Genomic DNA, 16,613 nt, shown 5'->3' on the forward strand with positions numbered 1-16,613 from the left:
TCTCCCTGGAGCCGAGAAGGCTGAGGCATACAAAATGATGAGGGTAGATAGGAACGCACTTTTCCCCTGAGTAGAGAAGTCAATAATCAGGGGGTGTGCATTTTAAGGTAAGGGGCAGGGGATTTGAGGGAAATCGCAGAGGGTGGTGGGAATCTCGATCCCATTGTGTGAAAGGGTGAGGAAGGCCTGGACTGCCGGGGGGGGGGGGGGGGAGGTCAGACCTGAGAGACTCTGTTCCCCTGACGGAGTTGCTGTAGCTTTTACTTCCCTGGTTGTTCATTCAATGTTTGTAGCCAGCCTTTCGTGGGCAGAGGTTGTGTGTGGAATGCTTGTTCCTGTGACATCATGAATGGTCAGTTGCTGCCCACAATCCTCGGGCTCCATTCATGAGCTCACAGGAGTTATAAGGAAGTGACTTTGGACAGATGCCTGCTTGCCGGCTGCTCCCCCAGTCCCAGATCTAAAACGATCAACGGGACAAAGAAAGAGAAACAGGCATGTGTAGTTAACCAGCTTTCTATGGCATCCGAGACTGTCGATCATTTCAATCGTTTTCAGTGGTTAGAGGTGAAGATGAGATTTGCCTGCACCTCGGCGTATAGCTCCAGGTTTCTCTGACATTCCACCGAGCACGGTTTTAATCTGTAGTTTGCAAATGGTCGGTGAGGTCAGCAAAGATTGATTTAATTGCTAATTATTTCTAACAGTGTAAACAGTTTTCTTCAGGGAATGCACTCTTATCTTTTTTGTGTTTGGGCTGCTGGCAGTGGGTCACAATATGCAGGTGGGTCTCGGATCTGTTATTTGCAGGAGCTCCCAGGCACTGTGATTTACACGATGATGCTAGTGTTGGCATTTGCCTGGTGTTCCTCGGGCAGAGTGGTGGTATTGGCACGGCGTTCCCCACAGCAGAGTGCCATTTGCTCTCCCGAAAGCACTTTTCAGACAACGATATCTTTTCAAGTGCGCGGTTTAGGAAAAGCTGCATCTAGTTTGCGCACAGCAAGCTCCCGCCAACGAGCTGAGTGACCGGATCACCTGTTTTAACGATTTAGGATAATTGTCAGCCAAGGATACCCGAGGAGAACTCTCCTGTTGTGCTTTGGAACTGCCGCCCAGGAATGTTTCACAGCTGAGTGGGCATTCGGCAACTCAGTGTCAAGTCTCACCTGCAAGAGGCACCTCTGACAGTGCAGCAGATCCTCAGTACTGCACTTGAGAGTGTCGGCCTGGATGATGTTCAGGACCCTGGAATGGGGGGGGGGGGGATTAACCGACAAATTCCCGACTCGCGGTCAGTAGAATTAGGAATCTCTCGACGAGAGCCAGTCTACAGAAAACAAATGTTGTAACTCAGAGCAAAAGTCTAACTTTGTTTCTCCCCATCCGCCTTGGGGTATAGTGTGTGTGCATCCACACGCGCAGGAATCCGAATATGGTCATTCAAAGCTGCCTATTTGAATTATCGCCTGTCTTTTACTTTAGCGCTGAATCGCTGTTGAGTTGATTTTGTCACATTATTGGATTAGCGGAATTTTTTTAATTCCGTGGGCAGCACAGTAGCATTGTGGATAGCACAATTGCTTAACAGCTCCAGGGTCCCAGGTTCGATTCCGGCCTAGGTCACTGTCTGTGCGGAGTCTGCATATCCTCCCCGTGTGTGCGTGGGTTTCCTCCGGGTGCTCCGGTTTCCTCCCACAGTCCAAAGATGTGCAGGTTAGGTGGATTGGCCATGATAAATTGCCCTTAGTGTCCAAAATTGCCCTTTGTGTTGGGTGGGGTTACTGGGTTATGGGGGTAGGGTGGAGGTGTTGAACTTGGGTAGGGTGCTCTTTCCAGGAGCCGGTGCAGACTCGATGGGCCGAATGGCCTCCTTCTGCACTGTAAATTCTAAATGTGTGTTCCAGAAATGAGATGGCTGATGTTATCAACCTGCGGTGAAATCTTGCTTGAGTCCTGGGGGACAGTATTAGCTTCACCCGCTCACCAGGGAAAATGATTGGATCTGGTGCAAGACAGGTTTTACAGCCTGCCAGAGTTTACTCTCAACAATAACAACCTTGCACTTTATTCTTTCATGGGATGTGGGCATCGCGGGCTTACCCATCCCTAATTGGCCTTGAACTGAGTGGCTTGCTAGGGCATTCAGAGGGCATTTAAGAGTCAACTACATTGCTGTGGGTCTGGAGTCAGATGTAAGCCAGACCAGTTAAGGACGACAGATTTCCTTCCCTAAAGCAGATGGGTTTCATGGTCATCATTAGACTTTTAATTCCAGATTTATTTTTGAATTTATATTTCACTATTACCCACTCTGGTCCCACAGAATTACACTGGGTGTCTGTATTAATAATTAATAATCTTTATTGTCACAAGTAGGCTTACATTAACACTGCAGTGAGGTTACTGTGAAAATCCCCTAGTTGTCACATTCTGGCACCTGTGCGGGTACACAGAAGGAGAATTCAGCATGTCCAATTCACCTAACAGCACATTTTGCAGGCGAAACGAGTTCCGGGGGGAGCCAGAGTGTCATTGGGGATCATGCAGTGTCCTTGCTTGTGCATGTGCAGAGAGCAGGGTATTTAAGAATTCACAAGGAGCAAGGGAGGAAGGTTCAGGAGATAAGTGTCATGTTGAGAAGAGAGAGAGTTGGGAGTCGCTGTCATGGTGGGGGAGGGGAGGGAAGTCACGTTTAACAGTGCAGGAAACACAGCTGTGTATGTGTGCCCAGCAAAGTTTCACAAACAGGAACAAGGCGTGCTGTGCCAAACTGCTTCATTGACTGAACGATGCCCACATTGTCAGGAAAACTGTGCCAATTTGGTGCGGATGTCTCTTTGTTTTAATGATTTGGGGAAATTGTCATAAGGGGAATGGTGCCAGTGACTGGGCGCTCATTTGCTTCCTGCTGTGCTAGCCTTCGAAACCCACCCTTAGTAAAAAAAATCGTAACCACGGTGTAAGCCGCCAGTGCAGAACGAAAGGGATACTGCCTCAGGTAGATGGAAAAGACTCTTAAGCTCCATTGTGATGAGGTGCAGGGGAGTTCTCTCTGGTATTTTCTGGCCAGTGCTTCTTCCAATGTCAGTAAAACAGATGACCTGATCATTTATCTGTCGTTGCCTGTGGGAGCTTGCTATGTGTAGAACGATTGCCACGTTTCCTACACTGCAATGAAAGCCAGAAAAAATTGCAAATTGGTTCCTCCGACATCTCAAAAAGATGTACTTCATTTGGGGAGGGCAAATGCAGCTAGGCAGTACACAAAGAATAAGACATTGAGAGGGCAGAGTCACCTTGGGAGTGCATGTGCACAGGTCCTTGAAGGTGGCAGGACTGGTCGGCAAGGTGAAGAAAATTTCTGCAGTGCTTTCCTTATTTGATGAGTTCTCGGGCGTGATCTAATGAAAATGTTTCTCAGTCTCATTTCTGGCAGGGTTTGCTGGGAGTTTCACATCAGCTCAGTCAGCAGGTTACCCATCGCTGTTTTAAAAAAAAAAAAAAAAATTTTTATTGAAAAATTTTGAATATGTACAACAACATCGAACCGTAATAAAATACCGACAATAACAATAATGATAGCAATCATAAACATTCGTCCCTCCTCAGTGAACAACACAACATATTAACAACAACTTAAATTAACACAATGTTAAGTTACATAACTGTAGAAAAAAAATATAAACTATAATAAGGAACAGCCCCCCCCCCCTATTGACCAAGATACCTATCTTTGAGCCAGGAAGTCCAGAAAAGACTGCCACCGTTTATAGAACCCTTGTATTGATCCTCTCAGGGCAAATTTGACCATCTCCAATTTTATAAATCCCGCCATGTCACTGATCCAGGCCTCCACACTTGGGGGCCTCGCATCCTTCCACTACGTCAGGAGGAGACGGTACTGGGACAGCGCACTGACGTCAGGAGGAGACGGTACTGGGACAGCGCGCTGACGTCAGGAGGAGACGGTACTGGGACAGCACGCTGACGTCAGGAGGAGACGGTACTGGGACAGCGCACTGACGTCAGGAGGAGACGGTACTAGGACAGCACGCTGACGTCAGGAGGAGACGGTACTGGGACAGCGCGCTGATGTCAGGAGGAGATTATTTGGTCAGCGTGCTGACGTCAGGAGAATGCGGTACTGGGACAGCGCGCTGATGTCAGGAGGAGATTATTTGGTCAGCGTGCTGACATAGGAGGAGACGGAACAGGGACAGCGCGCTGACATCAGGAGGAGATGGTACTGAGACAGCGCGCTGACGTCAGGAGGAGACGGTACTGGGACAGCGCGCTGACGTCAGGAGGAGACGGTACTGGGACAGCGCGCTGACGTCAGGAGGCGACGGTACTGGGACAGCGCGCTGACGTCAGGAGGAGACGGTACTGGGACAGCGCGCTGACGTCAGTAGGAGACGGTACTGGGACAGTGTGCTGATGTCAGGAGGAGACGGTACTGGGCTGCGCGCTGACGTCAGAAGGGGTCGGTACTGGGACAGCGCGCTGCCATCAGGAGGAGACGGTACTGGGACAGCATGCTGACGTTAGGAAGAGACGGTACTGGGACAGCGCGCTGACGTCAGGAGGAGATTATTTGGTCAGCGTGCTGACGTCAGGAGGAGACGGTACTGGGACAGCGCGCTGACGTCAGTAGGAGACGGTACTGAGACAGTGTGCTGACGTCAGGAGGAGACGGTACTGGGACAGCGTGCTGACGTCAGGAGGAGACGGTACTGGGCTGCGCGCTGACGTCAGGAGGAGACGGTACTGGGACAGCGTGCTGATGTCGGGAGGAGCGGTACTGGGACAGCGTGCTGATGTCGGGAGGAGACGGTACTGGGACAGCGCGCTGATGTCAGGAGGAGATTATTTGGTCAGCTTGCTGACATCAGGAGGAGACGGTACTGGGACAGCGTGCTGACGTCAGGAGGAGACGGTACTGGGACAGCGCGCTGACGTCAGGAGGAGACGGTACTGGGACAGCGCACTGACGTCAGGAGGAGACGGTACTGGGACAGTGTGCTGACGTCAGGAGGAGACGGTACTGGGCTGCGCGCTGACGTCAGGAGGAGACGGTACTGGGACAGCGCGCTGACGTTAGGACGAGACGGTCCTGGGACAGCGTGCTGACGTCAGGAGGGGTGGTACTGGGACAGCGTGCTGACGTCAGGAGGGGGCGGTACTGGGACAGCGCGCTGACGTCAGGAGGGGGCGGTACTGGGACAGCGCGCTGACGTCAGGAGGAGACGGTACTGGGACAGCGCGCTGACGTCAGGAGGAGACGGTACTGGGACAGCGTGCTGACATCAGGAGGGGGCGGTACTGGGACAGCGCGCTGACGTCAGGACGAGACGGTACTGGGACAGCGTGCTGACGTCAGGAGGGGGTGGTACTGGGACAGCGTGCTGACGTCAGGAGGAGACGGTACTGGGACAGCGCGCTGACGTCAGTAGGAGACGGTACTGGGACAGTGTGCTGATGTCAGGAGGAGACGGTACTGGGCTGCGCGCTGACGTCAGGAGGGGACGGTACTGGGACAGCGCGCTGCCATCAGGAGGAGACAGTACTGGGACAGCGGCTGACGTTAGGAAGAGACGGTACTGGGACAGCGCGCTGATGTCGGGAGGAGACGGTACTGGGACAGCGCGCTGATGTCGGGAGGAGACGGTACTGGGACAGCGTGGTGACATCAGGAGGAGACGGTACTGGGCTGCGCGCTGACGTCAGTAGGAGACGGTACTGAGACAGTGTGCTGACGTCAGGAGGAGACGGTACTGGGCTGCGCGCTGACGTCAGGAGGAGACGGTACTGGGACAGCGCGCTGACGTCAGGAGGAGACGGTACTGGGACAGCGTGCTGATGTCGGGAGGAGACGGTACTGGGACAGCGCGCTGATGTCAGGAGGAGATTATTTGGTCAGCGTGCTGACATCAGGAGGAGACGGTACTGGGACAGCGCGCTGACGTCAGGAGGAGACGGTACTGGGACAGCGCGCTGACGTCAGGAGGAGACGGTACTGGGACAGCGCGCTGACGTCAGGAGGAGACGGTACTGGGACAGCGCGCTGACGTCAGGAGGAGACGGTACTGGGACAGCGCGCTGACGTTAGGACGAGACGGTCCTGGGACAGCGTGCTGACGTCAGGAGGGGTGGTACTGGGACAGCGTGCTGACGTCAGGAGGGGGCGGTACTGGGACAGCGCGGTGACGTCAGGAGGAGATGGTACTGGGACAGCGTGCTGACGTCAGGAGGGGGCGGTACTGGGACAGCGCGCTGACGTCAGGACGAGACGGTACTGGGACAGCGTGCTGACGTCAGGAGGGGGTGGTACTGGGACAGCGCACTGACGTCAGGAGGAGACGGTACTGGGACAGCGCGCTGACGTCAGGAGGAGATGGTACTGGGACAGCGCGCTGACGTCAGGAGAAGACGGTACTGGGACAGCGCGCTGACGTCAGGAGGAGATGGTACTGGGACTGCGCGGTGACGTCAGGAGGAGATGGTCTTCCCCGATTGGCTCCAGGCCTGCGCGCTCCTGGATCGCCTGAGGCTTGCAGGGGACCGCCGGCATTCTTGAATGGCCGTTGGGCGCTTCTCCCATGATCGGGAACACCGTGACCGATCGCTACGCGACCCTCCTGATGCTCACCCGAGCCATGACCTTGACTTTGAGAAATCCTGGACTAGGGTTTGTTTTCCTTGCAACAGAGGAGTCTGAGACTTGAGGAGTACAAAATTGAGTAGCCAGATCGAGGAGACAGGAAAGACCTGTTTCCCCAAGCTGAGAGGTCAGTTTCCAGGTGTCATAGATTCAAGGTTATTGGCAAAATTAGAGGGGACAGGAGGAAAAACCTCTTCACCCAGACAGTGGTGGATGTCTGGAATGCACTACATGGTTTGGTGATTGAGGCTGATGCACTCAATTCATTTGGATCTGCACCTGAAGTGCAGCGACCTGCATGACTACTGCCCAGGTGCTGGAAGGTGGGATTAGAACGGGCAGCTAGCTTTTCCTTTGTCGACCGGTGCAGGCCCGGTGAGCCAAATGGCTTCTTTCTGCGCCGGAGCTTTGCTCTGCTTCTGTTGGCTGGAAAACACACGGTGAGATGCCCTGAGGCCATGAAAGGTGCTACAGAAATGCAAATCCTTCCCCTTGTTCCCATGCAACAGGTCATCCCTGCCACTGCAGCATCGGCACGCGGATTGTGTACAAACTATTAAGTGCAAAGCTTTATTGGAGCAAACTGGGTGTGAGACTGTTTGCACTGGGTGTGACATGTAAAGCTCCTGAGAATGCGAGCTTGTTGAATACCGATGAGACACACTGAATTCTTTGCATTGCAAACTGTGAATAGCTGATATGCAGCCAGATTGCTGGGAAGTACAGAAACAAAGAGCAGTGATGGGACCTTTCAGCTACCTCATCGTAACTGGTTTGATTCAGTGACGGTATGGAATTATTAAAATACTTTCAGGCGAACCTTTTTAGCAAGTATGTAACAAACCCAACAAGACCGCTCTGAGAAACACAGAATCTTTACAGTGCAGGAAGCACCATGTCCACACTGCCTTTCCAAATTAGCACTTTGTCCCCCATAACCCTGCCTTTTTTTTTTCAGTCTTAATTCTTTCTTGAATGTCTTGATTGAACCTGCATCTACCACACTGCCAGGCAGTGCATTCCAGACCATACTCACTCGCTGTGTGGAAAGGTATTTGCTTTTGCTTCTTTTGCCAGTTACTTGCAAGCTGTGCCCTCTTTATCCTGATCCCTTCCATGAGTGGGAACCGTTTCTCCCCGTCTACTCTGTCCAGAATTTAGCTTTAGGGAACGAATGTGAGCAAGTGGAAGGGGAACCGTTTCTCCCCGTCTACTCGGTCCAGAATTTAGTTTTAGGGAACGAATGTGAGCAAGTGGAAGGGGAACCGTTTCTCCCCGTCTACTCGGTCCAGAATTTAGCTTTAGGGAACGAATGTGAGCAAGTGGAAGGGGAACCGTTTCTCCCCGTCTACTCGGTCCAGAATTTAGCTTTAGGGAACGAATGTGAGCAAGTGGAAGGGGAACCGTTTCTCCCCGTCTACTCGGTCCAGAATTTAGTTTTAGGGAACGAATGTGAGCAAGTGGAAGGGGAACTAGTGGCAGAACATCTTAGTGCTGGCGATTATAATTCACTTAGAGTAGTTATGGAAAAGGACAAAGACAGACCAAGAACGTGGGTTTTAAACTGGGGAAAGGCCAATTTTATTAAACTGCGATAGGATTAGGGAAAATTGAATAGGAAACACACTTGGAAGATAAATCAGTGTCGGAGCGTTAGAGAAAGACCGGGCTCAGAACAAATATGTTCCCACAAATTAAAAGTGTCAGAGCCCAAAATCTGGACCCCCTCCCCTCTTTAACGTTAAAGAGTACAAGGGGTAAAGTATAATAAAAATAGGAACGCTTATATCAGGTGCCAAGATTCAATGCTGCAGAATATAGAAAATGCAGGGCTGAAAATTAGGACGGCAAAGAGAGAGCCTGAAAAAAATATTAGCAAGTAAAATGAAAGTGAATTCAATGATGTTTCATATTGACATAAAGAGCAAGAGGATAACTTGGGAAAGAGTAGGATATATTGGAGAAGCGTGCAAAATCAGATGTGGGCAAAGTTCTTTTTAAATTTAGAGTACCCAATTTTTTTTTCCAATTAAGGGGCAATTTAGCGTGGCCATCTTTGGGTTGTGGGGATGAAACCCACGCAAACACGGGGAGAATGTGCAAGCTCCACACGGACAGTGACCCAGGGCCGGGATCGAACCCGGGTCCTCAGCGCCGTGAGGCAACAGTGCTAACCAATTGAAAGAGAAGAAACCAGCAGGTGCGGATGGAATATATTGCAGGTTACTAAGGGAAACAAGGGAAGTAATGGTGGAAGATCTAGGCATTATTTTCCAATCATCTCTGTCTCCAGGTGTGGTGCTGGAGAACTGCTTAGAAAGGGGGGCCAGAACCGGCCTAACCTAAGTGATAGGCACATTGCAGATTAAAATTTGAGACCGTATAAATTTCCATTTTAAAAAGACATGGATTAATCGAGGAAAGCCACCTGGATTTGTTCTGGAGCGGGCCGTGTCTTTAATTTGATTGAATTCTTTGAGGAGGGAAGAAGGAGGGGTGATGAGGAGTAACGGGTTTGATGTCGTCGACAGGGATATTAGCAAGGCGTCTCGAGATTCCGTTCGACAGACTGGTCAGAAAATTAAAAGGCTCATGGCATCCAAGGGAAAGTGGCAAGTTCGTGTAAAAATTGGCTTAGAGGTGAGAAGCAAAGTGTTGTGAGTGATGAATATGTTTGTAAGTGGGAGTGTTTTTGTGACATATATACATATCAATGATTTAGACTTGCGAGGTAGTGTGGTTAATAATGAAGAAAGCTGGAGACTGGACTTGTCAGGTGAGCAGAAAAGTGGATGATGGAATTCAATCTGGAGAAGAGAGAATGTATTTCGGAGGACAAACAAGGTGTAAGGGAATACATGCTAAATGGTAGGATGCTGAAAAGTGTCGAGAAACAGGGATTTGGACCGTAATTCCACAGACCCCTGAAGGTGTCCGTACAGGTAGCTAAAGTGGATAAGAAGGCATATCGGAAACTTGCCTTTATTAGCTGGGGCACAGAATAGAAGAGCAGGGAGGTTAAGCTAGAACTACATAAAACACGAGTTAGACAACAGCCGGAGGAGCATGTACAGTTCTGGTCACCACATTAAGGAAGGATGTGATCACACAGAAGGGTACACAGCAGATTTACAAAGATGGTGCCAGGGATCGAGAATCTTAGCTGTGATGAAAGATTAGATAGGCTGGGTTTGCTTCCTTCGGGGCAGAGGAGTCTGAGGGGAGATTTAATTGAGGTATACAAATTACAAGGCAAAGATTGAGTGCAAAGGAATGACCTGTTTCCATTGAGAGTTCAATAAGCAGAGGTCATGGATTTAAAGTAATTGGGAGAAGGATTTGTGGGGAGTTGCGCAATGTTTTCACCCAGAGGGTGGTGCGGGGTCTGGAACTCGTGGTCTGAAAGAGTGGTAAAGGTAGAAACCCTCTTTGCATTAACAAAATACTTGGGATATATGTACTTGAGGTGTGGTAATCTACGGCTCAAGAGTTGGATGGTGGAATTAGACTGGATAGCTCTTTTCCAGCTGACCTTTCTGTGAGCCATAAATCTCTTTTGTTCTATATTTAACATTATGGACTGAGAGAGTCTTGGCCCAGTAGAGTTGCGCAGGCTGAGTCAGGGGCCGTGGGTTCAGGATCCACTCCAGAGACATGAATCGATGACCTAGGCCAACACTACCAGTGACGGTGCCGGGGGAGGGACGGTGCTGGGTGAGGGGCAGTGACGGTGCCGGGGGAGGGGCAGTGACGGTGCCGGGGGAGGGGCAGTGACGGTGCTGGGGGAGGGGCGGTGCTGGGCGAGGGGCAGTGATGGTGCTGGGCGAGGGGCAGTGATGGTGCCGGGGGAGGGGCCGTGACAGTGCCGGGGGAGGGGCCGTGACGGTGCCGGGGGAGGGGCCGTGACGGTGCCGGGGGAGGGCCCGTGACGGTGCCGGGGGAGGGCCCGTGACGGTGCCGGGGGAGGGGGGCCCGTGACGGTGCCGGGGGAAGGGGGCCCGTGGCGGTGCCGGGGGAGGGGGGCCCGTGACGGTGCCGGGGGGGGGGGCCCGTGACGGTGCCGGGGGGGGGGCCCGTGGCGGTGCCGGGGGAGGGGCCCGTGGCGGTGCCGGGGGAGGGGCCCGTGGCGGGGGAGGGGCCCATGGCGGTGACGGGGGAGGGGCGGTGCTGGGCGAGGGGCAGTGGCGGGGGAGGGCCCGTGGCGGTGCCGGGGGAGGGGCAGTGACGGTGCCGGGGGAGGGGCAGTGACGGTGCTGGGGGAGGGGCGGTGCTGGGGGAGGGGCGGTGCTGGGCGAGGGGCAGTGACGGTGCCGGGGGAGGGGCCGTGACGGTTGCCGGGGGGAGGGACCGTGACGGTGCGGGGGGAGGGGCCGTGACGGTGCCGGGGGGAGGGCCGTGACGGTGCCGGGGGGAGGGGCCGTGACGGTGCCGGGGGGAGGGCCGTGACGGTGCGGGGGAGGGCCCGTGACGGTGCCGGGGGGAGGGCCCGTGACGGTGCCGGGGGAGGGCCCGTGACGGTGCCGGGGGGGGGGGGGCGTGACGGTGCCGGGGGGGGGGGGGCCGTGACGGTGCCGGGGGGAGGGCCCGTGACGGTGCCGGGGGGAGGGCCCGTGACGGTGCCGGGGGGAGGGCCCGTGACGGTGCCGGGGGGGGGGGGGGCCGTGACGGTGCCGGGGGGGGGGGGCCGTGACGGTGACGGGGGGGGGGGCCCCGTGACGGTGCCGGGGGGGGGGGCCCGTGGCGGTGCCGGGGAGGGGGGCCCGTGGCGGTGCCGGGGGAGGGGGCCCGTGGCGGTGCCGGGGGGAGGGCCCGTGACGGTGCCGGGGGGGGGGGGGGCGTGACGGTGCCGGGGGGGGGGGGGGCCGTGACGGTGCCGGGGGGAGGGCCCGTGACGGTGCCGGGGGGAGGGCCGTGACGGTGCCGGGGGGAGGGCCCGTGACGGTGCCGGGGGGGGGGGGGGCCGTGACGGTGCCGGGGGGGGGGGGCCGTGACGGTGCCGGTGGGGGGGGGCCCCGTGACGGTGCCGGGGGGGGGGGCCCGTGGCGGTGCCGGGGGAGGGGGCCCGTGGCGGTGCCGGGGGAGGGGCCCGTGGCGGTGACTGGGGAGGGGCGGTGCTGGGCGAGGGGCAGTGATGGTGGCGGGGAGGGCCCGTGGCGGGGGAGGGCTCGTGGCGGGGGAGGGCCCGTGACGGTGCCGGGGGAGGGGCCGAGGCTGTGCCGGGGGAGGGCCCGTGACGGTGCCGGGGGAGGGCCCGTGGCGGTGCCGGGGGAGGGGCAGTGACGGTGCCGGGGGGAGGGCCCGTGACGGTGCCGGGGGAGGGCCCGTGACGGTGCCGGGGGAGGGCCCGTGGCGGTGCCGGGGGAGGGGCAGTGACGGTGCCGGGGGAGGGCCCGTGGCGGTGCCGGGGGAGGGCCCGTGGCTGTGCCGGGGAGGGCCCGTGGCGGTGCCGGGGTAGGGCCCGTGGCGGTGCCGGGGTAGGGCCCGTGGCGGTGCCGGGGGAGGGCCCGTGGCGGTGCCGGGGAGGGGCCGTGATGGTGCCGGGGGAGGGGCCGTGACGGTGCTGGGGGAGGGCCCGTGACGGTGCCGGGAGAGGGGCAGTGCTGGGCGAGGGGCAGTGGCGGGGGAGGGCCCGTGGCGGTGCCGGGGGAGGGGCAGTGACGGTGCTGGGGGAGGGGCGGTGCTGGGCGAGGGGCAGTGACGGTGCCGGGGGAGGGGCCGTGACGGTGCCGGAGGGAGGGCCCGTGATGGTGCCGGGGGGAGGGCCCGTGACGGTGCCGGGGGAGGGCCCGTGACGGTGCCGGGGGGGGGGGGGCCCGTGACGGTGCCGGGGGGGGGGGGCCCGTGACGGTGCCGGGGGGGGGGGGCCCGTGACGGTGCCGGGGGGGGGGGGCCCGTGACGGTGCCGGGGGGGGGGCCCGTGACGGTGCCGGGGGGGGGGCCCGTGACGGTGCCGGGGGGGGGGGGGCCGTGACGGTGCCGGGGGGGGGCCCGTGACGGTGCCGGGGGGGGGGGCCCGTGGCGGTGCCGGGGGGGGGGGGGCCCGTGGCGGTGCCGGGGGGGGCCCGTGGCGGTGCCGGGGGAGGGGCCCGTGGCGGTGCCGGGGGAGGGGCCCATGGCGGTGCCGGGGGAGGGGCGGTGCCGGGGGAGGGCCCGTGGCGGTGCCGGGGGAGGGGCAGTGACGGTGCCGGGGGGAGGGGCAGTGACGGTGCCGGGGGGAGGGCCCGTGACGGTGCCGGGGGGAGGGCCCGTGACGGTGCCGGGGGGAGGGCCCGTGACGGTGCCGGGGGGAGGGCCCGTGACGGTGCCGGGGGGAGGGCCCGTGACGGTGCCGGGGGGAGGGCCCGTGACGGTGCCGGGGGAGGGCCCGTGGCGGTGCCGGGGGAGGGCCCGTGACGGTGCCGGGGGAGGGGCGGTGCCGGGGGAGGGCCCGTGACGGTGCCGGGGGAGGGGCTGTGCCGGGGAGGGGCCGTGGCGGTGCCGGGGGAGGGCCCGTGGCGGTGCCGTGGGAGGGACCGTGGCGGTGCCGGGGGAGGGGCGGTGCCGGGGGAGGGCCCGTGGCGTTGCCGGGGGAGGGCCCGTGGCGTTGCCGGGGGAGGGCCCGTGGCGTTGCCGGGGGAGGGCCCGTGGCGTTGCCGGGGGAGGGCCCGTGGCGGTGCCGGGGGGAGGGGCAGTGACGGTGCCGGGGGGAGGGGCAGTGACGGTGCCGGGGGGAGGGGCCGTGACGGTCCCGGGGGAGGGGCCGTGGCGGTGCCGGAGGAGAGGCAGTGGCGGTGCCAGGGAGGGGCCCGTGGCGGGGCCGGGGGAGGGGCTGTGCCGGGGAGGGGCCGTGGCGGTGCCGGGGGAGGGGCGGTGCCGGGGGAGGGCCCGTGGCGGTGCCGGGGGAGGGGCCCGTGACGGTGCCGGGGGAGGGCCCATGGCGGTGCCGGGGGAGGGCCCGTGACGGTGCCGGGGAGGGCCCATGGCGGTGCCGGTGCTGGGGGGGGGGCCCGTGACGGAGCCGGGGAGGGGCCCGTGACGGAGCCGGGGAGGGGCCCGTGAGGGAGCCGGGGAGGGGCCCGTGACGGAGCCGGGGAGGGGCCCGTGACGGAGCCGGGGAGGGGCCCGTGAGGGAGCCGGGGAGGGGCCCGTGAGGGAGCCGGGGAGGGGCCCGTGACGGAGCCGGGGAGGGGCCCGTGACGGAGCCGGGGAGGGGCCCGTGACGGAGCCGGGGAGGGGCCCGTGCCGGTGCCGGGGAGGGGCCCGTGCCGGTGCCGGGGAGGGGCCCGTGACGGTGCCGGCGAGGGGCCCGTGGCGGTGCCGGGGGCCGTGACGGTGCCGGGGGAGGGGCCCGTGACGGTGCCGGGGAGGGCCCATGGCGGTGCCGGGGGAGGGCCCGTGACGGTGCCGGGGGAGGGCCCATGGCGGTGCCGGTGCTGGGGGGGGGGCCCGTGACGGAGCCGGGGAGGGGCCCGTGAGGGAGCCGGGGAGGGGCCCGTGACGGAGCCGGGGAGGGGCCCGTGAGGGAGCCGGGGAGGGGCCCGTGAGGGAGCCGGGGAGGGGCCCGTGACGGAGCCGGGGAGGGGCCCGTGAGGGAGCCGGGGAGGGGCCCGTGACGGAGCCGGGGAGGGGCCCGTGACGGAGCCGGGGAGGGGCCCGTGACGGAGCCGGGGAGGGGCCCGTGACGGTGCCGGGGAGGGGCCCGTGACGGTGCCGGCGAGGGGCCCGTGGCGGTGCCGGGGAGGGGCCGTGGCGGTGCCGGGGGAGGGGCCGTGGCGGTGCCGGGGGAGGGGCCGTGACGGTGCCGGGGGAAGGGCCCGTGACGGTGCCGGGGGAGGGCCCATGGCGGTGCCGGGGGTCATGCACTGCTGGAAGTGGCGATTTTCAGATGAGGCGTTAAATAGGCGACCAGCTGCAGACGATTCTGAAGCCCTACTTCAAACGGGCAGCAGACTATCCCTTGGTCACTATTTAAGCCTCGGCCTATATCAGTAATAACAGATTGTTTGTTATCTTATTAGTGAGTACACAAATTGGCTGCTGCATTCCTTACATTACCCATTCCAAGTACTTGATTGGCTGTGAAGCACTTTGGGAAGTCCTGGAGTTGTGACAACAGCTTGGTTCTGTGTAGGCCTTTGCTCTATTCTCTATGATGTTTTGTGCCCATTGCTCTGTGACTCTGTAATGTGTTTTTCATCAATTCTGTTGTTTGTTGAACTGCTAAGACCATTAATTGCTTTGTTTACCAAAGGTGAACTGTGTCAGGATTGGCATGGTATCAATTTGGTCATTATAATCAGTCTGAGTAATGTGATTTCAGGCCAGCACCAACCTGCATTAATATAGCACCTTTAGCCTGATAAAACAGTATTTGGGATGTTGGCAGCAATAGCATTTATTGTCCCATTCTAAATTGCCTTGAGGCTTGATACAATTGAGGGGCCGCTTGGGTGGTAGTTAAGATTTGACCATGCTGGTTTCAGACTGGAGTTCTACATAGACCCTGATCAGTAAGGCAGGGGGCTTGGTGTTCTGTAATATCACTGAACGCGTAACCCAGGATCCCAGGCTAATGCTCTGAAGACCCAGGATCAAATCCCACTATGGCAGATGGTGCAATTTGAATTGAATAAAATCTGGAATCCGAAACCTAATGATAACCATGAAACCATTGTTGATTTGTCGTAAAACCCATCTGGTTCACGAATGCCCTTTCGGGAAGGACATCTTCGACAGAATCCATAGAATCCCTACAATGCAGCAGGAGGCAATTGAGCCCATTGGGTCTGCATCGACCCTCTGAAACAGCACTCCATCTAAGCCCACTCCCGCACCCTATTCCTCTAACCCCCATAACCCCACCTAACCTGCACGTCTTTGGACTGTGGGAGGAAACTGTGGGAGCACCCGGAGGAAACCCACACGGAGAACGTGCAGACTCCACGCAGCCACCCGAGGCTGGAATCGAACCCGGGTTCCAGGCACTGTGAGGCAGCAGTGCTAACCACTGTGCCCTCTTTACCCACTCTGGCCCACTTGTGACTCCAGACCCACAGCAAGGTGGTTGACTCCTAACTGCCCATCTGAAATGGCCCAGTGAGGCACTCCCTTCAAGGGGAATTAGCGACACCCACATCCCCTGAACGAATAGAGAAAGGCAGGTATCTTTCCCTGAAGCATGTGAGTGAACTGCTTGGGTTTCAGTGATGATCCAAGAGCTTCATGGTCACTTACTGACTTTTTTTCTGGATGAAGTCAAATTCTCACAATACCAGGGTGAGACTTGAATTCCCCTGTATTGTTTGGGTTACTACCCACTGACGTAATTGCCTAATCTGTCCGAGTGCCGCAAGATCTCAGCTGGGACAATGTATCCCACTCATTCCATGACTCAGCTCCAGCTTTGAAGACTCTAACTATGCAGCTAGAGGGTGGGGCCTCTGATTTTCCCAGAGGAGTTGCAGGTTTATAATGGTGTGCCACGGTGCAGAAAGTGAGTTCTGCCAACAGTTCTGGGGCCCCAGTTGTCGAATGAAATGGCCACAACTCAATTCACCACCGTCTTCACTGCGACCTATTCTGGATAGAAATTAAGGAACATTTGTTGCCAAGCGGAGTGACTTCCCTGCTGTAGCAAATCTGGGCCTTTGGCACTATGACTGTATCCCACTTTTTAGTTTAAAAAGTGGTGGAGAATTTCTTCTCGTGGGGTTGCTGAGCTGCATGTTTTTTTTTTCTATTCATTTGCAGGATGTAGGTGTCCCTGGTCGGGCCAGCATTTATTATCCATCCCCAGTTGGACCGCACGTCGCAGGGTCAATGCCTGGTTTGAGCTTGAGTTTGCAAAATACCTGGCTGACTTTCAAACCCTGGGAAGGGGCAGAATTTGATCAGGCCTCGGAGCTGTGATTGGACCGAGTTGTTGACCAGTGTCTGCTGCCGAACAGTGTGTGTGTGTGTATGTGAGGTG

The 16,613-nt window shown here is 58.5% G+C and overlaps 1 protein-coding gene across 4 annotated transcripts in view; it reads left to right on the forward strand.

The window, feature by feature from the left end:
• The first annotated feature begins 474 nt into the window (after window positions 1–474).
• LOC119975801 (choline-phosphate cytidylyltransferase A-like) overlaps window positions 475–16,613 on the forward strand; it is a 46,930-nt gene continuing 30,791 nt past the window's right edge. The window contains exons 1-2 of one of the 4 annotated variants that reach the window (XM_038815661.1): window positions 526–667; window positions 16,394–16,610. Coding sequence is in view for 1 of the 4 variants with exons in the window: in XM_038815660.1 (XP_038671588.1) it covers window positions 656–667 (12 nt within the window). In the remaining 3 variants the exon portion in view is untranslated. Of the gene's footprint in view, window positions 496–524; window positions 668–7,431; window positions 7,453–16,393; window positions 16,611–16,613 lie in introns of those variants that run through there. The other 3 variants (XM_038815664.1, XM_038815660.1, XM_038815662.1) reach the window with 3 other exon arrangements.

The sequence above is a fragment of the Scyliorhinus canicula genome, chromosome 13 (genome assembly GCF_902713615.1).
Source record: "Scyliorhinus canicula chromosome 13, sScyCan1.1, whole genome shotgun sequence".
Classification (NCBI taxonomy): domain Eukaryota; kingdom Metazoa; phylum Chordata; class Chondrichthyes; order Carcharhiniformes; family Scyliorhinidae; genus Scyliorhinus; species Scyliorhinus canicula.